The sequence below is a fragment of the Spermophilus citellus genome (assembly GCF_964194105.1).
Source record: "Spermophilus citellus genome assembly, chromosome: 4".
Taxonomy (NCBI): Eukaryota; Metazoa; Chordata; class Mammalia; order Rodentia; family Sciuridae; genus Spermophilus; species Spermophilus citellus.
The window spans coordinates 29,997,558-30,025,387 of record NC_138185.1 but is presented as its reverse complement, the minus strand read 5'-3'; the positions used below and the strand labels follow the sequence as shown (position 1 = coordinate 30,025,387).

Sequence of the window (27,830 nt, the reverse complement as noted above, 5' to 3'; positions counted from 1 at the left end):
ACCACAGGTGAAACAGCGCTACCCTGAAAGGCAACTTAAACACAGTAATCCTCACACTGCCTGAACATGGTCCACTTGTTTTTTAATGCATTTTTCCTTACTGGTTGCTAGTTTAGACTGAATTTTTTAAGGATTTATCTTGATGACTTAGAAAAATACACATCATTTCTTGCTTTGATTCGGGTAGTACACGATCATAAAACTGAGTAAGTCTTTTAAAATACAAAAGTCCACAGATCCCATTGTCGAAATTTCCAGGACGCCCTCCCAGGTAACAATCAGGGAATCTTCAACAGCTCCAGGAGTGCTCCAACAGCTCCAAAATAACCCTGAAAAACAATACAGCAAAAATAAGAGCAATTTTCCTTTGATTTATTTCAACTACCACAAATACAATTACTAGTATTAAAATCAACATCACCCTAAACTCCTGAGCACTAGCAGCAGGCCCAAGGCCAGCCTGGGAACAGGAAAGGCCTGAGGAGCTCCCTAGCCAGGGAGGGGGTGGAGGTACAAGACACCCCACACACGTCAGACCATTGTGTAATAACACCAGCCCAGCCAGGAGCAGTGGTAATCCTTGTGACTCAGGAGGTTGAGGCAAGAGGATCGCAAGTTCGAGACCAGCCTCAGCAACATAGAGACCCTGTCTCAAAACAAAAAATAAAAAGGGCTGGGGATGTAGAGTGGTAACGCACCTCTGAGTTGAATCCCTAATACATCACCACTAACACCACCACCCCCAAAAAAGAAAAATCAAACCCACGGTGGGTATTCCAGGAGCAGTGGTGGGGCCAACAGCAGCTCAGTTATTCTGGTAAAAGATGATACCTGGATTGTCCTGAAGAAAGAGGTGAGAACCAGCTGAGGCCTGGCACATTTTTCAGACAAGTAATGAATGAAGATGATAGGATGTATCACAGCTGAGGGCCCGCCTGGCTGGAGGTGGAAGGATGAGGAGGAAGTAGAACAAATTCAAGGTGCGTCTAAAGGAGGGGATGAGGGCAGCAGGGAAAGTCTGAGAACACCAACCCTGAGACTGGGAACACAGGAGCATGAAATGTGGAGAACAAGGCAGGTAGGTTTCCTACAGAATGCCAAAGGAGCAGCTGTGCCCAGCAGTCACTGGATCCACTAGACCAGAGCAGGAAGCACAGGAATAGACAGCAGTGAGGGAGGACTGAGAAGCAGCAGCTGAAAGAGAACCCCAAATCCAAACAAAAAGGATATAAAACGTTAAAAGAAAGTGGTACAAAATCCACACTGACAAGAATGCCAGCAGGAATCAGACAGGAAACCCACAATGTTACAGAATCCATCAAGGTCTCTAAGAGCATGAGATCAAGTATTGAAGAACTTTAAAAAAGAAATAACTAAAAAAGGAATGTAGGAAGATCCTGAACAATTTGACTGTGAATTTCAAAGATATTAAAAATGTCTAAAATATCTTTAATAGTGAGGTTTAGTCTTTCAAGAAAAACTAGCTCACATATATATCTAAAAAGAACAAATAAAAATACACACACACACACACACACACACACACACACACACGAGCTAGCTCAAGAAACGTGATGAAACAGCAGCAAGGCTGAAGCCTGCCCTATCACTCTATTTCTCAGTTTTTCAAAAAGGCAGTCACATCTATTTGTGTTAACTAGAAGGCCAGAATTATAAAGGTGACACAGCCAAGAGACAGCAATGCTTGGGAACTCTGCCAAAGAACAGACATAGGTGTCATCTTATACCAACAGCACATGTTGCTGTATGTAGCTTCCAGTGTCTGTGCTTTATTTTACAATTAAAAAAAAAAAAAATAAGAGTTAACCACAGAAGACCCAGAAGCTACTATAAAGTAAAGACAGGCTGTTGTAGACCAAGAAGTGCTGGGATGACAATGGTAAAGGATGAGAGAAGGAAGGCTTGAGAAGAATGCACACACAGCTTTAAAACTGTTAAACCAACTGCTTTGCTGTGGTGGGGCAGGAGAACACTTCAAGATCAAAATTCCACAAGGGCAGCGATCAACACTAGAGTAAGAGTCCTGATCACAAATGGAGAACCCGGGGACAAACACTGCAACAATGCTAACCAGAGGGAAAAATGATGTCAGCAGGCAGGAAAGGGTGGCAAACTGTAGACACATGAGGGTTTAAAAAGATTTCTAACTACAGCTGGGTGCAGTGGAACATGCCTATAATCCCAGCACCTCAGGAGACTGAGGCAGGAGGATCGCAAGTTCAAAGCCAGCCTCAGCAACTTAAGGAAACCCTATCTCTAAACGGGGAGTCTGAGGATGTGGCTCAGTGGGTTAAGTGCCCTTGGTTCAATCCCTGATACAAAAAAAAAAAGATTTATAATTACAGGTTGCACATCCCCTACTCAAAATGCTTGGGCCTAGAAGTGGTCTAAAATATTCACAGACTTTACCAGTTGGAGCATGCTTAATTCAAAAATCTAAAATCCAAAAATGCTCACCAGCATTCAAAAAGTTTCTTATTTCAGCCAGATGTGATGGCACACACCTGTAATTCCAGCTACTTGGGAGGCTGAGGTAGGAGAACTGAAGTTTGAGACCAGCCTGGGCAATTTAGCAAGACCCTATCTCAAAATAAAAAAGAGGTAGAGATGGGCTGAGGTTGTAGCTCAGTGGTAGAGCACATGTGAGGCATTTGGTTCGATTTTCAGCAACATATATAAATAAATAAAATAAAGATCCACTGGCAATAATTTATATATATGGGTGGGGTGGAGATGCAGTTCAGTAATACAGCACCTCTGGGTTCAAATCCCCTGTGCAAAAACAGTTTCAGATTTCAAATTTCATAACTAGAGATACTCAACTATTATTATGATATGAGGGTGTAAGTTTAAAAAAGGCTAAGAAACTAATCTCTTTAAGTTCTACCTAGGAAAATTTCAAAAAGAGTAAAAATAATACAGGAGGAAACTTATACTATCACATAACATAAATAAAGTTTATTTTTATTCTAACAAAGTAAAACAAAACAGGTCAAGGATAATAAAAGCAAAATTCACAAAACTTATGAACTATATGAAACTTATGGCCAAATTCTGTATTGATTTACTAATATAAAAAAATTAGATGACTTTGGGCTTTGATAATGCTTTTTGATATGGGGACTCTATGTAGTTGGGATTTTAACTATGAACTTGAACAATTTAAAAAGAAAAACTTAGACAACTTTAAAGGAAAAAAATAATTTTTACTTACAGCATCTCAAATCCTACTTTGATTTCTGTCAATCCATGTAAATACTTAAAATAAGTACCCACATACAATTCTGAAAAATGTTCATGGTAGTACTACCTGAACTCCAACAACACTTAATAGTTCAACTGCCCAACAACCAAACAGAGAAAAGAGAGAAACTCTTCTACAGCTTTGGTCCCATGTTTTCCCAAACAGTAAAAAAGGGCACTTTCCAAGATATGATATCAGGTTGAACAATTTAATGATTCCTCTCCACTTTGTCATTTCTAGCCTGTCTACGTGTTCTTACAATAATGTGGTTCTAGTCTAGAATGTTTTTTCACTGATCCATTCATTTTTAGAATATACACCTTAAATAGTACATGAATTTTATCAATACATAATAACTGACATCAAAAAAGTGAAAAAAGTAAAAACCCAGAACAACTGCGTTTTCAGAGTCAGTGCAATGAGAAAAAAATAAAGATTGTTTTTAAAAGAATACAGGATAGCTCAGCACTTGCCTAGCATGTGTAGGCTCTGAGTTTGATCCCCAGCACCATGACAACAACAACAAAAAAATTATTTTCTTTAAAATTGCTTAAACTTACAATTAAAATAGCCAAAAATCTACTTTGTACTATATATCAGATTTTTTAAAAAAGCTTTCAAACATTACAAAGTTAAACTCCACCTCATACAATTACACACACACACAAAAAAAAAAAAAAAAAAACAGAAATACTGCAACCCAGTTCACCTGTCCTTCAAGTTCCACTACAACTGTGCACTTTTGTATATATGACACATCACCAGAAACAAATCCACTTACCTCATGTTCTGAAAAAAGTGCTTTCAACTGTCCCTTGGACCAATAATCCAAAGCATATGCCAAAAGCCGCATGGCGATCGTATTAATTCTCAAGAAATTTCCAACAAATACCACCTGGTTAATGTTCTGAGCACATCAAAAAAAGGCAATTAGTTTGCATCTTAATTTCTGTTTTCTCATAAAAGTTACTCCAACAGAGGACCATGCAGCAACTTGACTGATGATCAAATTTATTCCATTTGGTCCAAGACTTCTGAAATTTTGATTCCCAAACAACTCTGGACCCACTGCAAAAGCATGCCCAAAAATGTCACAGAAGAAGAAATCAGATTAGGAAAGACATTCGTATTAAATATGACAAATGACAACTAATTTTAAGTAAATTTGTTACACAATTAAAAACTATAACCCAATTCAAAAAGAGCAAAGCGACACAAATAGGCAGATCACACAAGATATGCAAGTTGGAAAAATTCATCTTCACTAATGATCAAAGAAAGCAAAATTATAGAACTATTAACACAAAAAAAACTACCTGAAATTCTACCCCCAACATTAGTAAAACTGCAGTACAATGGATCCATTAATTCATTGCTAAAGATGATCTAAAGGGGCGCAGTGTGTGTGTAAAGTATCACAGCAATATGCACCAAGATTCATAAGATGGTCATACTCTTAAGACCTGAAGTCTCACTCCTGAGTAAGTCCCATATCAAGAATAAAACTGAGCCAAAGAGTAGTTTCACACTTAAAACTGCTGACTGAAGAGTTATCACTGGAAAGCAACCAAATATCCAGCATGTGAAATGCCAAAGTTATGTGAATAATCCATGACACAGATGAACCCAATCAAATATGCAACCAAGAAATGTATAATACTTAAGTAAAATATATGAAATGGTATGTATGCTAGCTACCTTAAAATACATAAGCACAGGAAAGGGAACATGCAATAAAGAAAAAAAGTGTTATATTAAAATGAAGAAATTTAATTATTTGATCCCATCCAAATTTTTTTTATTTAAAAATGAGAAAAATCCTTCTGTCTTCTGAGGTTTCCTTTTAAGCTGCATGACTGTATTATCTAAAGAATAACTTTAAACAAAAATGTATAAATAGGGACATCAAGCTGCACCAACTAGATCCTAAGTTCTCTTTCCCCAAGGGCAGCCCATTCTTGGTTCTTTCATAGCCCTGTACAATGCTGCTTGACCTGAATGCTACAAGGCAGCACTGTAAAGAAGCTGAAAGCACAAAGACGCAGCTCTGCTGAAGTAGAGGGGAGCCAGGGTGACATTCCTCTGCCTGCTCAGTCTTCTCCCAGCTTCAGTGACTTCTGTGGATTCCTTTCCTGAGCCTCTACTGCTCCCAATGAGCATGGAGTCTCGATTCAGCATCATTACCCATCACTGCCCACCTCCCCACTCCCCATCATCTCAACACTAGCTATCTTCCTAATTCCCTCTACTTTCTCCTCAAAAGGTCATTTTACCTAGACAGTAGCAGTGTTATCTTCAGTAAGAAGAAAAAATAAATCAGTGAAGATTAACCTGTATTAGAAGAAATCTTAACTTTGCACTGAAACAAAAGTCCACCACACAACTATATGTAGGCAATGTTCTAAGAAGAAAAAAGCTTAACGTCAAGGTGGGGCCACTTAGGAAGTTCAGTATTTTCCTTAGAGCAACATAAAAAACCCATGTCCCCTTACTTCATTAAGGGCACACATTCTTGCTATGGAGCCAATGTTGTTGGTGATGGTGATCAAAGTTGCTCTGGCGAGGTCCTCCTTACTGACAGCCTCTCGCTTCTCCTTGCTCATCATGTTTCCAAAGCTGTGATGGGAAAAAAATATCCCATTGCTAAACCAAAGGCAACACAGCCCAATGGAACTTCAATTTTACTTTACTAAGATAAAACGATTCTTTAGGGCAATACTGTTCACGTCTTCCAACTTCTTATCTCACAAATGATGAAGCACCTAAGCATCTGCTCAGAGAACTCAGCTCCAAATAGAGCCCACAAGCATTCTAAATGAACAGGCAGCTTTCCCTGTGGTGTCTACCAACACCTAGCTTTGACACCCAGATAGTCCCACGGAAGGCAGCACCCTTTCTGCCATCACAGACAGTTCTATCAGCAATCCATCCCAAACACATAGCTGTTCTACTCAGATGCTCACATTTACATTTAGTAAACTACTTTATCAAAGCAAAGCAAAGTGCAGGGAGCTGAGTCTAAAATGAGCTACTTAAGAGTGTTAAGTTAATTTCTTGACCATAAGAATTGCTGCTTGACCAGAACAAAAACCTAGGCAATCAGAAAAAGAAAGTCAGGACCAATGAGCAAATGCTGCAAACAAAATAAAATCTATGGCACTAAGCACCTAAAATTAGTGAACAACAAGTATAAATGAGTGTCTCTTCTATTAAAATCCATGTGCCTAAATATACAATTGAATTGCTACACAATCTCAAAACAATTCCATATATAATAACAAAGAGAATAAAACACTCAGGGAACATTTAAGGAAAGTATAATGGTAGCCAGGAGCCGTGGCACACGCCTGTAATCCCAGAAGCTTGGGAGGCTGAGAAAGGAGGATTGCAGATTCAAGGCCAGATTCATCAATTTAGCAAGGCCCTATGCAATTCAGCAAGATCCTGTCTCTTAAACAAAATATAAAAAAGGGGTGGGGGTGCAGCTCAGTGGTTAAGCACCCTAGGGTTCGTTCAATCCCTGGTACCAAAAAAAAAAAAAAAAAAAAAAGTAAATGCTTTTACACTGAAATCTATAAAACACTGTTGAAAAAAAAAAGCAAAGACCTAAATAAATGGAACAATATTCCATCTTTTTGGACCAGAAGACCTTACAGTGTTAAGATGGTAATTCTCTGTAAACTAGTCAATAGATTCAACTCAATCCTTATCAAAATCTAAGTTGTCTTCTTTGCAGATATTGCCTAATTGATCCTAAAATTCATATAGAAATTCAAGAAACCCAAAATAGCCAAAAAAGAACAAGTTAGAAGACTTGGTTTTTCTAATTTCAAAACTTAATACAAAGCTACAGTAACCAAGGCAGTGTGATACTGGAGTGTGATACTGGCTTAAGGACAGACAGATTAGTGACAAAGAACTAAGAGTCCAGAAATAAACCTAAACATCTATGGTCAATTGATTTTCTTTTTTTTCTCTCTCACTTTTTTTTTTCCTTTTGGGATTGGATCAGGAATCCTTTATAATGTAATTACTGGTTAATTGATTTTGGACAAAGGGACCAAAGACATTCAATAGGGAAAGAACACTCTTTACAACAAAAGGTGCTGGGACAACTAGATAGCAACACAATAAAGAAGAAAGGCATTTGGACCTTTACTTCTCACCATATATAAAAATTAATTCAAAGTGGGTAACAGACCTAAATATATGAACTGAAAATACAGAAGTAAACCTTCACGATCTTAGACAATGAATTCTTATCTATGACACTAAAAGCACAAGAGATGAGAGAGAAAACAAAGATGGACTTTGCCAAAATTTGAAACTATGCTGCAAAGAACACCATCAAAGAAAAGATAATATAAAAGGAGAGAAAATATTTGCAAATTGAATCTCTAATAAGGAGCTTGTATTCAACATATAAACAACTCTTGTAATTCAATATTAAGATAAAAACAATAGGAAAAAAAAATTTTTTTTTTTTTGGTACCAGGAATTGAACACATCCCCAGCGCTATTTTGTATTTTATTTACAGACAGGGTCTCACTGAGTTGCTTAGCACCTTGCTTTTGCTGAGGCTGGTTTTGAATTTGTGATCCTCCTGCCTCAGCCTTTTGAGCCGCTGGAATTACAGGCTTGTGCCACTATGCCCCGCAAGAAAAAATTGGTACGATTTGAACACAGACACAGGTGTTAAGGTAACAGACATAGGGCCAATAAGCACATGTGAAACTGTTCATCACTAGCCATTAGGGAAATGCAAATAAAAACCACAATGAACTATCACTTCGTGTGGTCACAGTAATGCACACCTGTAATCCCAGTGATACAGGAGGCTGAGGCAGGACAACTGTAAGTTCAAGGCAGGACAATTTTAAGTTCAAGGCCAGCCTCAGTAACTCAGTGAGGCCCTAAGCAAACTCAATGAGACCTGTCTCAAAATAAAAAATAAAAAGGACTGGGGATGTAGCTCAGCAGTAAAGTGCCCCTGGGTTCAATTCCTAGTTTAAAAAGAAAAAAAAAAAAAAAAATCACTTCATGCCTATTAAGACAGCTAAGACCAAAAAGATAAACAGTCTGAAGGACATGAAAAAAACTTAACACTCTTTAAAAACCCAGGTTGTAAGACAATGCAGACACTTTAGAAAACAGTCTGGTACTTCTTCAAAAGATTAAACATAAAGTTACCACATGGCCTAGAAGCTCCACTCCTAGATACGCACCTAATTAAAAAGATGCACCTAAGAGAATTAAAAAGTGTCCACACAAAGACAAGTACACCAAATTCAGCATCATTCATAAAAATAGCCAAAAAGGGCTGGGGTTGTGGCTCAGCGGTAGAGCGCTCACCTAGCATGTACAAGGCCCTGGGTTCAATCCTCAGCACCACAAAAAAATAAATAAAATAAAGGTATTATGTCCCAACTACAACTAAAAAATAAATATAAAAAAAAAACAGCCAAAAAGTGGAAAACAACCCAAATGTTTATCAACTGATAAATGAGTGAAATGTGGTATATGCATATAATGGAATATTATTCAGCAACAAAAAGGAATAAACATTCATGATAAAGTAAAAATGAACTTTGAAAACATATGCTCAGTGAAAGAAACTGTCATAAAACAGCACATGTATGATACAATAGGAAATATGCAGGAGAGGCCAAATCCACAGAGTCAAAAAGTAGATGAAAGGCTGGGGTTGTGGCTCAAGAGGTACAATGCATGCCTAGCATGTGTGAGGCACTGGGTTTGATCCTCAGTACCACATAAAAATAAAATACAGATATTGTGTCCACCTATAACTAAAAAATAAATGTTAAAAAAAAAAAGTAGATTAGTATTAGGCAGGGCTGGAGGTGGGCAAATAGGGAGTGGCAACCAATAAATATAAGCCTTTTTTCCAGGAGATGAAAATGTTCCAAAATTGGATCATGGTGATGGCTGCACAGTTCTGGAAATATACTAGAAACCAGTAAGTTACACACTTTAACCAGGTATTTCAGAGTACATAAATTATATTTCAATAAAGCTGCTTAAAAGAAAACATATGTCAGGTACTTAATATCATATTCCTGTACTACTTAGAATACACAGGCTCCCTTACCTCGAAGCTACAGCCCAGCCTGGCAATCCAAACCTCTCATAATCTCCTCCATAAATGTCTCGCACTAGTTTATCCACTTTGGTGCTATCTCCACGAGATGCCATTTCAAGAGCTTCTTCAAAAGTGGTACAGCCAGTTAGAAGACAGCAGAGACCAAAAAAAGTTCCTCCTCCAAGACTGTAATTAAAAACAAGCAATAAAGTACAATATTTTAAAAAAATAGGAATAAAAGAGTAAAAATTATGACCCCTAAAAGTATTCACGTCAATTCACTCTTGCCCCAATACAATCCTGCAGATGCCATCAGTAAGAAACAAGCCTGTGATATGAAAAAGTCTGCTTCATAGACACCTTGGATGGACACATTCATCAGACAAGCAAAGCAGCAAAACATAGGGCCCGCCTCCCTTCCCAAGTTCTCTTTTTTTAAATGAGGACTTTTTAAAAAATATTTATTTATTAGTTTTAGGTAGACACAATATCTTTATTTTACATTTATGTAGTGCTGAGGATCGAACCCTAGGCGAGCACTCTGCCACTGAGCCACAACCCCAGCCCTACAAGTTGGTTTTAATTTGCATTCCCTTGATTAGCTTTACATAGTTTTATCATTAAGTACTTTTAAATTTTTGCTCATTTACTTAGTGGGTAACTTTTTTAAAAATATTTTAAATATATATATATATATATATATATATATATATATATATATATATATATATATTATATATTTAGTTGCATGTTGCCACAATACCTCTATTTTATTTTATTTTTTTTTTAAAGAGAGAGAGAGAGATTTTTTTTTTAATATTTATTTTTTGGTTTTCGGCGGACACAACATCTTTGTTTGTATGTGGTGCTGAGGATAGAACCTGGGCTGCACGCATGCCAGGCAAGCAAGCTGGCATTTTTTTTTTTTTAATTTTATTTTTATTTGGTACTGAGGTTCAAATCCAGGGCCTCACATGTACGAGGCAAGCGCTCAGTCACTGAGCCACAATTCCAGCCCCTCCCTTCCCAAGTTCTGAGAGCAGTCAGGGTGCTAGCAGGTATAAAGAGCCTCAGTTACAGTTTAGCCCCATACCTGGGACCAGTCACAGTGGCACTGTCTCACTTTCTCTCTTCCCGTACTCACTGAAGTTATTCTCATTCAAGCACTTTATCACCCTGGCTCATTGGCACCCCATCAGACTCCACTAATCTGTTTTCTCCAACAATTTTTTTTTTTTTTTTTTTTTTTTGGTACATGGGTTTGAACCCTAGATGTGAGCCACATACTCAGCCCTTTTTAATATTTTATTTAGAGACAGGGCCTCTCCAAGTTGCTTAGGGCCTCACTAAGTTTCTGAGGCTGTCTTTGAACACATGATCCTCCTGCCTCAGCCTCCTAACCCACTGGGATTACAGGCATGTGTGCCACCACACACAGCCTCCTCTCATTATTTTGCTCACTCTTGTTTAAAAAAAAAAAAAATTGTTTATTTAGCTGGGCATGGTAGCACATGCCTATTAGTGACTCTAATCCCAGAGTCTAAGGCAGGAGAATCCCAAATCCAAAGTCAGCCTCAGAAACTCAATGAGGCCCTAAGCAACTTAGCAAGACCCTGTCTCAAAATTAAAATTGTGGCTCAGTGGTGAAGTGCCCCTGGATTCAATCCCCAGTTACCCCCCCCCCCCCGCAAAAAAAGTTTATCCTAATCCCAGATCCTTGTTTTTCAAGTGACCTGATTCTTAAACCAAAACATATTCACTCTCTTCTTCCACCTATTCCTCCCTTTTCAGACTACCTTCTTCTGATCACATGTGTGCGTAAATGTGTAAATATGTGTATTTGTACAGATGTATAAAATCTACAGATTTCAGACTGGAGTTGTTGCTCAGTGGTACATTGCCTGGCATGTGTGAGACACTAGATTCCATACTCAGCACCACATAAGAATAAATAAAATACAGGTATTGTGTCCATCTACAACTAATAAATATGTATATAATTTTTAAATCATCACATAAAATCTACAGGACTTTCCCTTCTAAGATGCTACCTAGTAATTTTATCTACTTTGTATAAATGCATCATAAATCAACTGAGGGCCAGGACCATGAACTTGAGTCTACTGATGCAACATTTTATTAAACTGTAGTAATAAAATCCTCAGCAAGACATTAAAGGTACATAATTTTAACCAGTTCTTGCAGGTACAGTTACATATAATACCTGAAAACTCAGTTAACCTAGTATGATACTAAGAATAAACAATGACTTCTCTATAAAAGACTTACCTTGTTCCTGTGACCCTCTTGTAATTATCTTTGGAATACACTGCTAAAATGCTAACCCCTGAGCCAATGTTCACCAGAAGCAGAGGATATGGGTTTTTCAACTCAAATGGTAACTTCTGACATTTTTCAGAATCAGCAGGATTTTCAAAGTAATAGCACTGTGACCGTCCATTGAAACCAACTGAGTCAATATATAAAATTCCTTTGATTAAGCAGTCTAGTTCATCCAGTTTGCAAAGCTGAAGATCACCTATCTGTAATGAAATAAGACTGTATTCAGACTTTTTAACAAACCAATAGAAATAAAAACTTCTGTTTAAAAAGACATCCCCTCTACGTTAGACACACCATAAAAATACACCCACAGATATGTATTATTTGATACAGAGCATTACAGAACAGATTTAGGGACAACACATAGGGATGGCCTGCCAAGACAGACGCCTGCTCCCATAGACCCAAATATACTCTACATACAAACTACTGCAGCAGCTGAAGAAGTGTGCCAAAAATCTTAAGTGAATGCTCACCAACTTGTCAAGGAGAAAACAAGATCTATGTTCACAGGGACAATGAAGCAGGTGCACAAATTAAGCCATATCTCTATTAGAGAGTAACTGGTGACAACTGCAGGAGCCATAAAGACTCTGACATCAGCTTTCCAAAAGACCAGATTCAAGTCTATGGAGCAGTATCAAAAGAAGCCACACCTTACTATTTAACCTAAAGCCAAAGGGCTTCAAGTATCCAATTAGAAAATTTCTCCCTATTTAAACTCATTATAGCTCTAGGGAAAGTCGGGTTAGCCATATCAAAATTGAAATCATTTTTTTAACTTAATTCCTTGTAAGTAATAAAGAAATTATTCAACATTATAGAATTGGCATAGCAATTAAGAATAAAGATCTATATGTATTAAAATGGAAAGAATCACAAGACATGCTGTCAGTCAAAAAGCAAATTGGAAACTATTTTATAAAATATGGCCCAATTTGACTTTTTTTTTTAAACCATGTTTACACGCACATGTGTCATACAGTCATGCACAGAAAAATTTAAGATATATAAACTTTTCACAGTACTTAAGAGAGCTGATACAGACTGCCATGTCTGTGAACTTCTGAACCACCTGGATGTTTACAAGGCTCAACTCCCTGAAGTACCTGATTCTGTTTATAACCAAGTTTAGCCCATCAAATTCTCCCTCTTTAATCCAAATCCCATTTGATTACATTTACATTCAATTTATTCACAGCCACTGTGGGTTATGAAAAAGAGTTAATGGACAGCCTTGGATGAATCCTTAATTTAATTAATTAAGAATATTAAGCTACTCATGGGACCAAATCCAAAACCCTTTAAGTGTTCATCACTGTCATTTCATCTAGCCACTCCCCCATGTCAAGATGAATTCAAAGTTGACTTCCCTGCATCTCTAAGTGCCAGTATTTTCACTCCTAAACCAAATCATTTGACACCAGTGGCCTATTAGAACCCAAGTCATTTTCTGATAGTGTATGTCAAATCAATTTCTCATTTTATCCTTACATATCCTGCTGTGATATTATTTCTAATGAATCTCAGCCCAAGTGATATATTCAATGACTGAATTCACAGGTAATTTAACTATTCCAAGTTATTCAGAATATAAATTTAGTGCCAAGAAGCAAACTAAATATAAAATAAGAAAATATGATTCACATTAAAAAAGAAACTCAGGTTTTAAAAAATTCTCTCTCTATAATATTAATCACTCCTAATACACAATTTGACAGGCATTTGTTTCATATAGTTTTAAAGTACAGCACTGGTGCATACAAAAGAGAATTCCCAAGAACCAATTCCTAAGGCACTTTGAACCCTCTCCTTGGATAATCACGCAACATGATCCTCTAACAGCCTGAATAGCTTTCAAGTATGTTGCAAAGAACTCTGTTGAATCCTAGAAACAGAGAGGTTTTCTCCTCTCGTTTATAGTCCAAAGCCCACTAGAAGACTTCCACAAAGGACATAAGCCTCTCTACGGCTACCTCTCCTGTACTCACAGGAGGAAAAAGAAACCACTGAAAAACAGCAACCAAGAAAAATCCAAACAAAGAATATAAAACCCTGTTAAATAATTCACGTCAATTTAATACTATGACGACTCCGGCCAGTTACAGGGAAAAAGTCAGGACACAGAGAACAAAGAAAGAGGGCAAGGTCACAAACCATATAATAATGACATACAAGGGAAAAAAGAAAGATGTGTAGAATAAAACAAAGGCAGAATCTCCCTTGGTCTAATATTCTCATTAGGTGGCATGAAAAACATGGTCACTAGAGACATTTTAAATCTGTATTGAACCCTGAAGGTTAGGGTCTTAGCCATTCACTAGTCAATTCTTACACCTATCGTGACACCCATCCTCAAAAGACCTAGGCTCAAGGCCTTGCTCACTGTTCACAGAAAGAAGGCAAAATCAAGTGCTGGGTGACTCTTGCCCTCAGGGACAGATGTGGTGGACAGACTCAGTGAACACAGAGCACATAGAAAGGCAGAAGAATCATGATAGATGAGTCTGGAAACAATTTTATGACAGGGTTTTTTAAGTTTTATTATTCAAGCTCACTGTTCTTCTGTTTATCCCAGACTCAATAAGTATTCATGGAGAGGAATGACAAAATGCAATGCTTTTAGAGGTCCTGATTCTCATCAACACAGCTATCTCTAGCTAACTCCTATTACTAATTTATATTTAGTCTTCATTGCACTAAAGAAAATTCAAGTTCCATTAGAAATGGAAATAATTTTACCACTTGCAATTGGCATTATTTTTAACAATCAAATTACCATAAATTGTATATAAGCTAAAAAATGCATACTGTGAGAAAATCCTGCTCAAATTTGTATGCTCCACCTCCAGTGGCACAAAAGACAGTGTGGAGACTCGAGAAGTTTTTATCTCTGCCCATTTGAATAAAAGCAGGCATGTCATGAGTGGGAAAGCGTATAAAGTGCAGATTGCCTTTGCGTCCACACAGAGTCAGGTCCTTCAGCTCCAGGTGCACGTCCCTAATACCAGTGGACCCATAAGCCACATTGGAGGTCAAGTACTTCCGAATGCTTTTAAGACTCTCCACTTCTTCCTCTTCTTCTTCAGCAGTGATGTCTTTGGGTTCAAAATAAACCAGCTTGACCAGGGTTCCACCAATATCCAAGCCAAACCATGGAAAAACTAGGGAAGAAAAAAAAAGTCAGAACAGCTTTTCTAAAAACCTGAGTTTACAGCTGGCAACTTATTTCACACCCTCTGATTCCCAAGGGATATTAATCTATACAAAAGGGGGTGAAGAAATGTGACTGCCTCTGATTTGGAAAAAACTAGGACAAAGATCAAAAAGAAAAATATCAAAATATTGAGCCAACCTAACCTTCCTATACAGACAAGTCCAAACTGTACTATAAAATATTTTTTTAAAAATAAGCCAAGTGGCTGGGCGATTTAGGAGGCTAAGGCAGGAGGATCGCAAGTTCAAACCCAGCCTCAGCAACTATGAGGTGCTAAGCAATTCAGTGAGACCCTGTCTCTAAATAAAATATAAAACAGGGCTGGGGATGTGACCAAGTGGTCGAGTGCCCCTGAATTCAATCCCTGGTACCAAAAAAAAAAAAAAAAAAAAAAAACCAAGTGTGCTGGTACACACCTGTAATCCCAGTGACTCAGGAGGCTGAGGCAGGAGGGTCACAAATTCAAGGCCAGCCTCAGCTACTTCAGGAGGTCCTAATCAACTTACAAGATTCTATCTCAAAATAAAAAATAAAAAAGTCTGGGACTGTGACTCAGTTTTAAGTGCCCCTGGGTTCAATCCCCAATGCTCCCCCACCAAAAAATGACTACAATAAGCTCATATCTGAAAAACAAAGATGGAGAATGAAAATCTTCATGCCCCCAACTGGCTTAAATGAGAAATATTGAGAACTCAAAACTCTGGTTTAGTACTAAAACTGAAGATACAGGAAACTCCCTACCCTACCTAACAAATAAGCACCAGTGATTAATTTCTCTCAAAACATGATGTCCTAAAAATAAAAGATTTCAATAGACTTTAAGTTACATCTGTCTCCTCAAAATCCTCTCCAACAAAAAGAAAACAGAAGACTTCAGGAAGTTGGATCAAAATGTACTGCAGATATACATGCCTTCCTCTCCCACCCTAATTCCTAGAAATGGCTAAAATATCATTTTACTGATATATCCTTTTCTAAAATAATTCTGGAACAAAAAGTGATATTACACTGGGCGTGGTGGTGCACACTTGTAATCCCAGCAGCTCAGAAGACTGAGGCAGGAAGATCGTGAGTTCAAAGCCAGACTCAGCAATTTAGTGAGACCCTGTCTCAAAATAAGAAATAAAAAGGGCTGGGGATGTAGCTTAGTGGTCAAGTACCTGTGGCAGTCTGGCTGGGCACAATTCAGGAGCCACTTGTCAAAAGAAACGAACTTTATTTTAAGAACACACACACCACACCACACAGCTCCTCAGGAAAAACCCTCAGAGCCCAACTGCCACCACCGGCTTCCCACAAGCCTCTCAACCTCCCCCACTCCTCCTGCTCTTGAGGCCAATTGGCTGGGTTGCGTGGGCGGAGCCAAAAAAGTCCCCTAATGAGCAGCTCCCGTGGTCTGAAAGGGCAGGGAAACAGCCCAATGAGCATCACCGCAGAGGAGCCAATCAGTTGGCAGCTAGCAGTTTGCTGGCAGCTGGAAGTTTGCTGGGGCCCCTACCCTTGGTTCAATCCCTGGTACCAAAAAAAGAAAAAGAAAAAAGTGATATTACTAGAACTAGGTAATATCAGTCCACAACCCTCCCAAGAGGAATGCTATTAAAACTGAGAGCAGCTACAAAGATGGGAGAAGATCCATTGAGGCTGCCAACAAGGATGGTTGCCATGGAATGGAAGCAGGATTAAGTGATATGGTAGGGAAATACATTTCATGCAAATGGACAGGCCCACTTCCCCCCTTCCAACACTCTCCACTCCACCCCTGCAGAGACAAACTCTTCAGTGGCACTGTAGTCCCATAATCAAGATGACATCTGGGTAGCTACTGTTAGCCACAAATAATGGGGAGTCCCCACATCTGGCCACACATACATCCATCTCTCCTCTATAGTCCACTCTGACAGATCAGTAAATAGAAACTGCATCCACCAACAGAAGAACAAAACTCAAACCAGGGATGACCACTGTACAAGCTAGAGTCACCAAAGGGAAATAAATGCCACAAATATGATAAACTTAGTATCTGAAGAACTGCAAGAACAACCAGGAGAATATTAAATGTCCTCAGGCATAAAATGAGATCTCATCCATGAAGAATAAGCTACCAGAGAAAAAATTTTTAATTTTTTTGTGGCTCGGTGTAGAGCGCTCACCTAGCACGTGCGAGGCCCTGGGTTCGATCCTCAGCACCACATAAAAATAAAATACAGATATTGTGTCCAGCTAAAAAATAAATATTAAAAAAAAGAGAAAACTTGTAACACTGGTATTTAAAAAAATTATATAAAACTAAATACACAAAAGAACTTGAGTAAAATTGGCAAAATTTAAATAAAGTATACCCATGTTAATTTCCAAGTTATAAAGGAAAATGATTTCAAATGCCCCCCCAAAAAAATAAACTATTACACACTTAACATTCATGAATCTCAAAAACAGGTTGAGTGAAAGCAGCCTTGTACAAAAGGCTACCTACTTTATGATTCCACTTATATGAAAATGCAAACCAATCACTTCTGCATCTGAGAAAAAGCAGATCACAGGCTAGACAGAAGGAACTAAATTGCACAAAAGCAGAAAAACACTTTCCATGGCAACCCAAATTGTGATTGTTGGGAGTATGGAGGTTGTATGTCTATATACCTAGGTAATTTGGTTTTTCTTGTACACCAGGGATTGAACCCAGAGGCATTATGCCACATCCCCAGCACCCCTCTCCTTTTTTTGTTATTTATTAAGAGACAGGGTCTTGCTAAGTTGTTGAGGCTGACTTTGAACTTGAGATTCTCCTGCCTCAGTCTCCCAAGGCACTGAGATTACAGGCATGTGCCACTATGCCTAGCAAGACCTAGGTGAATATTTGTGTCAAAATGGGTGAAACTGTATACTTTAAATGGCTGCAGCTTACTCTATGTAAATTATACTTCAAAAAACACATTTTTATAAAAGAAACTACTGCCAAAATAAAGCTTAATAGACATACTCACCAAGAAAATGGGCAGGAAAAAAAATGGAAAACAAAACAAATTCTTCTAGACTGCCTCTCAGGTATGAAGGTAAAGTAGATACACAGAATACAGAACCATAAAGTTCAATACCTCTATTATACAAGTTCCAGAAATTTTCTAGGGAAAAGAGAGGACATGAATCATCAGGTCAAAACACCAAGTGTTATATATAACTAGTGAAAAAGGAAGACCTAGACACATCCTACTGAAATTTCAGGAAATCGTAAGGAAAAAACTGAATCCCTGCAAAGATACATAAATTTCATAAAAGTAAACAGACTTTTCAACAGCAACACAGATCTAGAAGACAATGGAGCACTAGTGGAAGACAATGGAGTACCTGCTTCAAAGTTATTAGGAAAAGGATTTGGAAACTTTTTATCTAGCTAAACCAGCTTTCAAGTGGAATGCAAAGAAATCTTCACACACAAAAGAGCTCAACTTTTACTACTCCAAGATTTCCTCTGCAATAATTAGTAGATGCATATCAACGTAATTTTAAAACATCCAAGAGCTCTAAGAAACTTTTCATCCATGGGCTATAAGCAGAGAAACCAGCACATGCTGACTTTTAGAAAAACAAGCAATCTGGAACTAAAATACTTACATGGTTTCAACATAGGAAGTCAAAGAGGAAGAAAAAGGAGTAGGAAGTGAAAGCAAGCAGCATTTCTGCCTTGTTGGAAAAAGGAAGAAAACATAAAGATTCTGATTAATTTTAGACAAGAAAGAGAAGTAACTTTAAATGTGTTAAAAACATATAGGTAGAGGCTGGGGTTGTGGCTCAGAAGTAGAGCGCTCGCCAAGCATGTGTGAGATACTGGGTTCGATCCTCAGCACCACATAAATATAAAATATTATGTCCACCTATAACCAAAAAAAAATAAATATTTTTTAAAAAATTGTATAATAGCCGGGCACAGTGGCACAGGCCTGTAATTCCAGCAGCTAGGGAGGCTGAAATAGAAGGACCGAGAGTTCAAACCCAGCCTCAGCAATTTTTAGGCACTAAGCAACTCAGTGAGACCCTGTCTCTAAATAAAAAACAAAATAGGGCTGGGGATGTGGTTCAGTGGCCTAGTGCCCGAGTTCAATCCCCAGTACCCGCCTTCAAAATCTAAAAATGTAGAGGTAATGCCAGAAGAAAAAAGGGACATAACTTTTCCAACTAGATGTAAATAATAATAGTGTGCTATATTTGGTGGGGATGGGAAATGCTGGTGGTTGAACCCAATGCATTTTACCACCAAGCTACTACTCCCCCAGCCCTAAAGGATCTTGAATGTTTTCACCATAAAGAAATTAAAATAATCTGAGGAGAAAGATATTTACCTTGATTTGAACATTATACAGTATATACATGTATGGAAACATCACAGAGAACCACATGAGTCTGTACAATTTTTATGTACCAGTTTAAAGGAAACATGCACAATTTAAAAGCTACTTTAAAAAAAGAGCAGATGTTACAAGATAAACTATGTAAATAAAAACAGAAAAACATCATTGTTTACAGTTACAGTATTGCTGATCAATAAGATAAAGCTTTGAGGGCTGAGGTTGTGGCTCAGCGGTGAGGCCCTGGGTTTGATCCTCAGCATCACATAAAAATAAACAAACAAAATAAAGGTACTTGTCCATCTACAACTAAAAAATATATATATTAAAAAAAGGGGGGATGGAGATGTAAGGCAGCGTTAGAGTGCTTCTGGGTTCAATCCCCATACTGAAAATAAAATAAAACAAAGCTTTGAAAACGTCACTAACAGACAAGAGTCTGGTAACTACATCCAAGAAAAAGAAAATATGGCTTTTCTTTAAAAAAGAAAAGAAAAAGTACATGCTCAGAAATCTTAAGCCAACAGCAATCAGTTAAAGTGTACACTAACATGGATCAGTTAGGGGGGAAGAAAAAAACATCAAGTAATTCAGAATAAGACTTAAAAACATGGCAATCAAACACACTAAAAAACGTTTCTAACAATGTCAAGATCTATCGCCAGGGGAATAAAAATTTCAGACCCTACTGGTTTCAGACAAAGCTTCTCTATCATTCCAGCATAATCTCACACTGAAACTATAGGAGAGGCCGGTGTGTGGCGCACCTATAATCCTAGCAGCTCAGGAGGCTAAGACAGGAGGAATACAACTTCAAAGCCAGCCTCAGCAATTTAGCGAGGCCCTAAGCAAATTAGTGAGACCTTATCTCAAAAAAAAAATAAAAAGGATTGGAATGTGGCTCAGTGGTTAAGAGCCCCTGGATTCAATTCCTGGCACCAAAAAAACAAAGGCATCTGGGAACCCAAATATAAAAACACTAAATTATTAAATGGAATCCAGCCGTAAAATAAAGAGTAAGACTATCATGGTCAGCAAAGAATCTTCTCAGGAATGAAAGGATGGTTTTCACATTAGAAAGTCCAATTACTGAGGCTTTCTGTATTAATAAGTTGAAGGAAAAAGAACCATGATTATCTCAATATTCCAAAAGTATAAAATCTAAGAAAACTAATTAAAACCAATAGAACAACATCAAAAATGTTTAAAGGGGCTGGGGATGTGGCTCAAGTGGTAGCGCGCTCGCCTGGCATGCGTGCGGCCCGGGTTCGATCCTCAGCACCACATACCAACAAAGATGTTGTGTCCACCGAGAACTGAAAAATATTAAAAAATTCTCTCTCTCTCTCCTCTCTCACTCTCTCTTTAAAAAAAAAAAAATGTTTAAAGGTATTCAGATACAAACACCAATAGCTTTTCATTTTGCTATTATACATAAGCAAAACAAAATGACATGAAAAAGGTCATACACAACAGCATAGCAAAAATATATAAAATATTAATAAATAAATCTAACACTAGAAGTATATTATCACTATTAAAAATGGTATACTGGCCAGGCCACACACCTGTAATTCCAGCTACTAAGGAAGCTGAGGCAGGAGGATTCCAAGTTCAAGGCCAACCTGGGTAACCTTAGCAAGACCTCTTCTCAAAATAAAAAATTTTTAAAAAGGGTTGGGGATACAATATACTTGAGTTAGTAGATTGCCTTCCTAGCATGTGTGAATCCCCAGTATTAGGTGGAGCAAGGGAGTGCTCAATTTTCTAACATTAGGAATTACACCTTTACCAGACCATATATGGTTAAGATACTGCAATCTCAAATCCGTAGGATAGTCTAGTCAGTTAAGATCTTGGCCTGGCGTGGGAGGGAAAGGGAGCGGGCAGGGGGTTAGCAATGATGGTGGAATGTGATAGATATCACTATCCAAAGTACATGTATGAAGACATGAATTGTTATGAACATACTTTATATACAGAGATATGAAAAATTGTGCTCTATGTGTAATAAGAATTGTAATGTGGGCTGGGATTGTGGCTCAGTGGTAGAGTGGTCGCCTAGTATGGGCGGGACTGGGGTTCGATCCTCAGCACCACATAAAAATGAAGGCGTTGTGTTCTGTCCATCTACACCTAAAAATTAAATATTTTTTAAAAAAAGAATTGTAATGCATTCCATTGTCATGTTTTTAAAAAATAAAATCAATATTAAAAAGATTTTGGCCTAATATTAAAAAACACATTTTAATAATTATTATTCTTTTCCCAAAAAAGCTTTAAACTCAAAGACTGGATGCTTACAAAACACTACATCATAAAATCAGTATGCCCAATCATAAATTCTACATTCAGGAAATGTAAACACACAAATGTTAACTAAGACTACTGAAAGGGTTGGGGTTGTAACTCAGTGGTGGAACACTTGCCTTGCACATATGAGGCACTGGGTTCAATCCTAAACACCACATAAAAAAATACATTAAATAAGGGTTGGAGATATAGCTCAGTTGGCAGAGTGCTTGCCTTGCATGCACAAGGCCCCCTGAGTTCAATCCCCAGCACAAAAAATAAAATAAAATAAAATAAAAGTATTGTGTCCATCTACAACTAATAAAAAAAGACTACTGAAAAACTGAGAGTGGTTTTCACTTTTAGAAAGCAAACTTTTAAAAAGGGCTTTTCATATTATGGTTATGTTTTACTGAAATAAACTGAGAAACAACAGTTCCTAAAAACAAAGGTACTCCAAGTTCTGAACCTGCAAAGTACTCAGTTTATTCTAACTTAAGTCTAACAAACCTCATTGCTCTTTTAAATGACCAATAGAAATAGCCGTTCTTTTCACTACCTGATAAGGTTCTCTCCAACAACATATAGTGAATTATCTGTGTTCCCTCTCTCCTTTGGAAAAAGTATTTAAGTAAAATATTTTTAATAGCATCTATCTCTTCTTGCCTTAATGTTCCCAGAAAAATAGAGGGCAGGGATGCCAATACTGAATAACCATATTATTCAAAAACATGTTTCATACCTATAACCCCTAAAATAACACACTGTGCCATTTTACACAGCTGCATAACTGGATTATTTTTTAGGCCTTGCTTAATACTTTATATATATATATTATACATCCAAGGTGAGGGGCCATATTTACTTTGGTTTCATTCTGATATAAAGGTGATGCTTAAAACAGGGGTTGGGGATGTAGTTCAGTGGTAAAGTGCTTTCCTAGCATGAGCAAGCCTTGGCTTCCACTCCAAGCAATGAAAAAAAAAAAAAAAAGTGATAAAACATTAAGTTAAAAAACATCCTCTCCCATTCTGTTTCTCAATAAAGGGATACAAAGCTACAGGAAATCAACCACTTTCTTCCTGAGCTCCTAGTGGGCAGCCCGTCCTAATTCCTTAGGTGAATTCACTGCAGGTGAAATGGTGAGCTTGATAAAGGGGGTTGGAGGAGGGTCTCAATGGACTCAAGAGCAGCTCTATTTTGCCAACACTTAAGCTCCCTCAAGAGACAAGGAAAATAGGGCTGGGATTGTGGCTCAGTGGTAGAGTGCTCACCTAGCACGGGCGGGACCCGGGTTCGACCCTCAGCACCACATAAAAATAAAATGCATTGTGTTGTGTCCATCTACACCAAAAAATAAATATTAAAAAAAAGACAAGGAAAATAACCCTTTTTGCAGGTTAGTATTATCAAGCTACAAACAAAAACTTTATACCTTACCTTCTAGACTAATAAGGGTTAAGGATTTCTCATGATTGGCATGATTCCAAAATCAGCAAGTCCCAAAGATCTCCCTGGTCCACTATAGCATACTTTGGAGTTAACATCAAAGAACTGGCTGGTCCCCAACGCTGCTATGGAGTACTATGATCCCAGGATTCCCACACCTACTGCACATCTGCTGCACATCTGAGGCCCTTGATAAAAATGTATGTTTTCATGTTTATCAAGATTGCATTTTATTGTATGTATGATAAATTTTTTTAATTATTTTAGACCCTTCTGCATGAAAGGGGGGTGGGGTGGGTTGGAGACAATTTTTAAAACATCTTACAACCACAGCTCTGGATTACATCACATATGCTTTCCCCCAGTCCCAAAATGGGGATCAAGAACATTCTTGGTCTAAAATCAGACACCTAGAATCAAAACCAGCTCTAGGCTGGTAGAATGCTCAGTAGCAGAGCAGTTATATAGTAAGTTCATGGCCCTGGGTTCCATCCTGAACACTGAAAAAAAAAAAACCTCCATCACTAACTCAATAAGGCCTGGCCTTGGACAAAGGGACAATTTCACTGAGCCTTTTCCTCATCTAGAAACTGGGAATTTAAAACAACAACAAAAAAAAAAAAAAAAACAACTACCTCACAGGGTATATAAGACCAAAGGGAGATGTTTATAAAATATCAAAACAAGGGGCTGGGGATGTGGCTCAAGCGGTAGCGCACTCGCCTGGCATGCGTGCGGCCCGGGTTCGATCCTCAGCACCACATACAAACAAAGATGTTGTGTCCGCCGATAACTAAAAAATAAAATATTAAAATTCTCTCTCTCTCTCCATCTCTCTCTCTATCTCTCTCGCTCTCTTAAAAAAAATATCAAAACAAGCACTCAGAAAATTGTAGCTATAATGATCACTATTATCTTATTTCCATTTTTTTTTTAAAGAGAGAGTGAGAGAGGGGAGAGAGAGAGAGAGAGAGAATTTTCAATATTTATTTTTTAGTTCTCGGCGGACACAACATCTTTTGTTGGTATGTGGTGCTGAGGATCGAACCCAGGCCGCACGCATGCCAGGCGAGCGCGCTACCGCTTGAGCCACATCCCCAGCCCCCCCATGGTTTTTGTTGTTGTTGTTGTTGGCTTGTTTCGTTTTGCAGTGCTGGGAATCGATTGAACCCAGCACTTCATGAATGCTAGGTCAGTGTTATACCAACAGAGCTACATTCCCAGCCCATGTTTCCATTATTTTTAATCCATCTTTATTAGACATTTTTCTCAGTCCTAAGACATACACCCCAATTAACTCAAAACTTTTCAAGAACACAGACATATGCCTAGCCTCATCCCTAATTATTCTGATGCAGAAAGTCTAAAAGAAGGACCAGTAGTCTGGGAACCATACTGCTCTAGGGACATGTGGTAGCAACTTGACTAACTAGGGCCATGAAAATTCTAAGACAAACTAGTTTCCTTCTAATTTCAAATAATAACGAGACTCTGTGCTCTTAGACAAGTAACATAAGGACATCAGAACAAGATTTTCCAACCCCAACCAAAAGGTGGCACCTTTCCATAGCCAAATGTACCAATAAAGACAAAAGATTTCATCTTCATGGAATTCTCAAATTTAAAACTAAAGTACATTCTTGAAGGATTCAGCAGCAATGAACTGCCTCTCCATCTAACAGGTGCACCCCAGGATAATATAAGAAGTGCAAATCAAAGGAAAAATAATATATTGTTTATCTCTTTTTCAGGTCTTATTATCTGAAAGATGACTTCATAATTTGTCAGAGAAAGCAATGAAGGTGAACACAATGAATATTGGACACCAAATCAAAACATAAATCCTATAACATGACTATTTATCTTCTTAGTTCTTTAAGTTTCAAAGCCACTTTAAAATGCCCACCTGCCCCCCCAGCCCCTGCTGCCCCCTGCCTAAACCAGTTTTCCAGAGGGATCTTAGAGTGGCCTGAACTTGAATGGCAGTTTTTCTAATTCCTCTCCCCAGATTCTGATTCTAAAGATAAAGAATTGAGCCCAGGAAATGTGCATTCTTAACTCTGGTTATTTTTATGCTCAATACTTGAAAGTACTTCCATAGTACAAGTAAGAGCCTTGAGCTCAAAAGATCACGCTTGTGTGGTCTTAGAGCAATCAAGATACAACTAAATGAACATCAACAATTCAGTAAAACACAGTGGTTAGAAGCAGAAGCAATGAAGCTAGAATTCCTGAGTTTACATTTCCTTTGTTTTCTTTTCCTTTTCACACTCCCAGTTCTGAGGATTGAAACCAGGGCCTTGAGCATGCTAAACAAGCATTCTAACACTAAGCAACATGTTCAACCCTTTTTTAAAGTTTTATTTTGAGAGTAGGTCTCACTAAGTTGCCTAGGTTGGCCTTGAATTTTGGATCCTCCTGCTTCAGCCTCAGAGTAGATGGGATTACTAGTATGCACCAACACTCTGGGCCTGAGTTTACAGTTCTATCCCACCACATACTAACCAATCAACACCGGGCAAACATGACCATTTTCTCATCTGTAAAATGAAAGGAATACTACCTACTTACCTCAGAGCTTTGAGGACTAATGAGTTATTAAAGACCTTAGAAAAGTACTGACCCATGCAAACATCCAAAATACAACACTTATGATCCTTGTGGTTAATGATCACAAATGGCTCTCTATATAGCTGTGTTTCTTACTTGCTGAATCTCTGAAATTTACACACACATCTTCAACCATGTAATACAAAATCATGAAGGAACCTAAGCATGGTGGCACATGCCTGGAATCCCGGCAGCTTGGCAGGCTGAGGCAGGAGGATGGAGAATTCAAAGCCAGCCTCAGCAAACACTAGGCACTAAGCAACTCTGAGACTCTGTCTCTAAATAAAATACAAAATAGGGCTGGGGATGTGTCTCAGTGGTTGAGTGCCCCTGAGTTCAATCCCCGGTACCCAAAAGAAAAAAAGAAGAAAAGAAAAGAAATGTAGAAGAAGAAAAACACATGAAGGAACTAATGGTTTGCACTATTCAAAATCAGGTGCTTCTCAAACAAAACAAAAACTAGGTAAGTAACTCTGATACTGGAATCAGTTGAGACTTTTTTCCAAATCTCTTGCAAGAAGATGGGAAAGGACGAAAGAACTGAAAATTCCCAAACTTTCTATAGCAAAACAGAGCTACATTTAATCACCCAAATCACAAATGACAAAAGAAAAAGCAAATTGAGTGGTTGAGACTAACAGAGTTCACCCACTTCCTGCCACTTAACCTCATTCTCACAATCTGCATTTAAGCAAGTCAATTTCCTCAAATAGGAATTTAGCAACCACCACCATCAGCAAATCTACCCGGCTACAATGTAAAGCTCATACTACAGTATCAGGGCAACTGATATTTTCAACAGTAGCAATGGTTGTGAGACAGCAGTCTTGAAATGAAGACCTGTAAAAGGGAGGGATGAAAAGAAATTGCAGAAAAAGAAACCTGGTTATAAAACGGAGAAACACGTTCTCTGGGAAAAGCAAATGCAACTCCCAAGGCAAAATTCAGGAAGATGTAGTCTCCCTTCAAAACTAAAACCCATAATGCCCAAAATGCTACAGCCCTGAATCGTGACTACCTGCAAATAGATGGAAGGAAAACAAGAGATATCTGGGTGTGAGATGACCTGAATTCTCAAGGGAAGAAAAGCAGCCAAACCTTAGAGGTGCAAGAAACAGGGAATCCACTTTTAGGCTGGGAGCGACTCGGGGGCGGTTAATCATTTTCCGCTAAGCTCGAAATGGCAAGATAAAAAGGATTTAACGTCTCGGAAAGCAGCTCTCTGGAAATCCACGGAAGACAGACACCGAGGAGTCAAAGGATTTGGGGGGAGGGGAGAAAGGCGATGAAAATGAATCAAATCAAAAGAAGCCTTCTAGAGCACCAAATCATGTGACTCTCTGGAAAAGAACGCCCGAGGAGCTAAGGAGAGGGAGGAAGGGTCCTGGCACTGCAACAAGGGGGAAGCGCAGACCAATGGCCGCGAGGGCCCGACGGGGGCCCCAACTCTGAAGGCTCCGCGATAGGGGAACTCGAGCCCTCTAGCCCAGCATCAGGCCACGCACCAACGTGGGACCACCGTGGGGGCACGGTCCACGCGCGGGAAAAACGGCAGCCGGGAACGAAGGGGGCTGGGCGAGCCGCAGGACGCCCCGTGGGGCACTTACGCGGCCGCTTTTTCCGGAGGCTTTCGACGCGCGGGCGGGGGACCGAGGCAGGGTCGCTGTAGGAGCTGGGCCGATCCCGCCTCACACCATCCGCCGAGGCCCCGACAGCAGGCGCCGACGCGCTGCTCGCCCGGCGCCGCAGTAGCTCCCGCCGCCGCCCTTCGGGGCCCCCGGGCGCCGGCTCCCCAGCCGACGAGGCTGAGGTGGCGGCGGCCCTGCCGTGGCGCTCCATGGGCGCGCCGAGCCGGCCCGCTCCCATCCGCAGCAGCCACCGCTGCCGCCCGAGCCAGCCCCCCAGCGCCGGAATCCTCCTGCCTCCTCCGCGGCAGTCCAGCCTGAGCAGAGGCGCACCCTGGGCCGGCCGCCTCTTCCGTTGCGCCAAGGCACATCAAGCCAATCCAAGTAGGCTAGGGGCGGCCCAAGGGCCTCTCGTCCAATCGAATCTCTGACTCAAGTTGGATCGACCGCGCCCCCGTCCAATGAGATTCTCCCAGGACGGGGCGGGGCAAAAGGTGGCGGAGGAGAGGAGTATCTGGGCTCCGCGGAGGAGGAGGCGGTGTCGCGGGGAGCGGAGTGATGGCGGCGCTGCCCAATGGGCGCGTG

The 27,830-nt window shown here is 39.2% G+C and overlaps 1 protein-coding gene across 6 annotated transcripts; it reads right to left on the bottom strand.

Annotated features, from left to right (window-relative positions):
- Window positions 1-65: 65 nt before the first annotated feature.
- On the bottom strand, window positions 66-27,587 carry PANK2 (pantothenate kinase 2). Of its 6 annotated transcripts, none has more exons than XM_081291576.1 (8): window positions 27,228-27,587; window positions 17,911-18,048; window positions 14,521-14,873; window positions 11,656-11,909; window positions 9,376-9,552; window positions 5,758-5,881; window positions 4,047-4,172; window positions 66-329 (listed from the first exon to the last, which is right to left on the bottom strand). In XM_081291576.1, the coding sequence occupies exons 1-8, from the start codon at window positions 27,484-27,486 to the stop codon at window positions 279-281; spliced, it is 1,482 nt and encodes a 493-aa protein (XP_081147702.1). In that variant the 5' UTR covers window positions 27,487-27,587; the 3' UTR covers window positions 66-278. The 6 variants fall into 6 exon arrangements, with proteins under 6 accessions (XP_081147702.1, XP_081147706.1, XP_081147707.1 ...); XM_081291580.1 differs by lacking the exon at window positions 17,911-18,048 and adding an exon at window positions 18,539-18,603 and having other exon boundaries at window positions 27,228-27,366; XM_081291581.1 differs by lacking the exon at window positions 17,911-18,048 and adding an exon at window positions 18,539-18,607 and having other exon boundaries at window positions 27,228-27,365.
- Between the last annotated feature and the right edge of the window lie 243 nt (window positions 27,588-27,830).

Coding starts and splice junctions, on each gene's coding strand:
- PANK2 (XM_081291576.1), bottom strand. CDS start 27,486: ATGGGAGCGGGCCGGCTCGGCGCGCCCATGGAGCGCCACGGCAGGGCC. Junction 5,882..9,375: donor GGCTGGGCTGTAGCTTCGAG/GTAAGGGAGCCT, acceptor TTCCCATCACAG/CTTTGGAAACATGATGAGCA. Junction 4,173..5,757: donor GAATGTGTGCCCTTAATGAA/GTAAGGGGACAT, acceptor TGATGTGCTCAG/AACATTAACCAGGTGGTATT.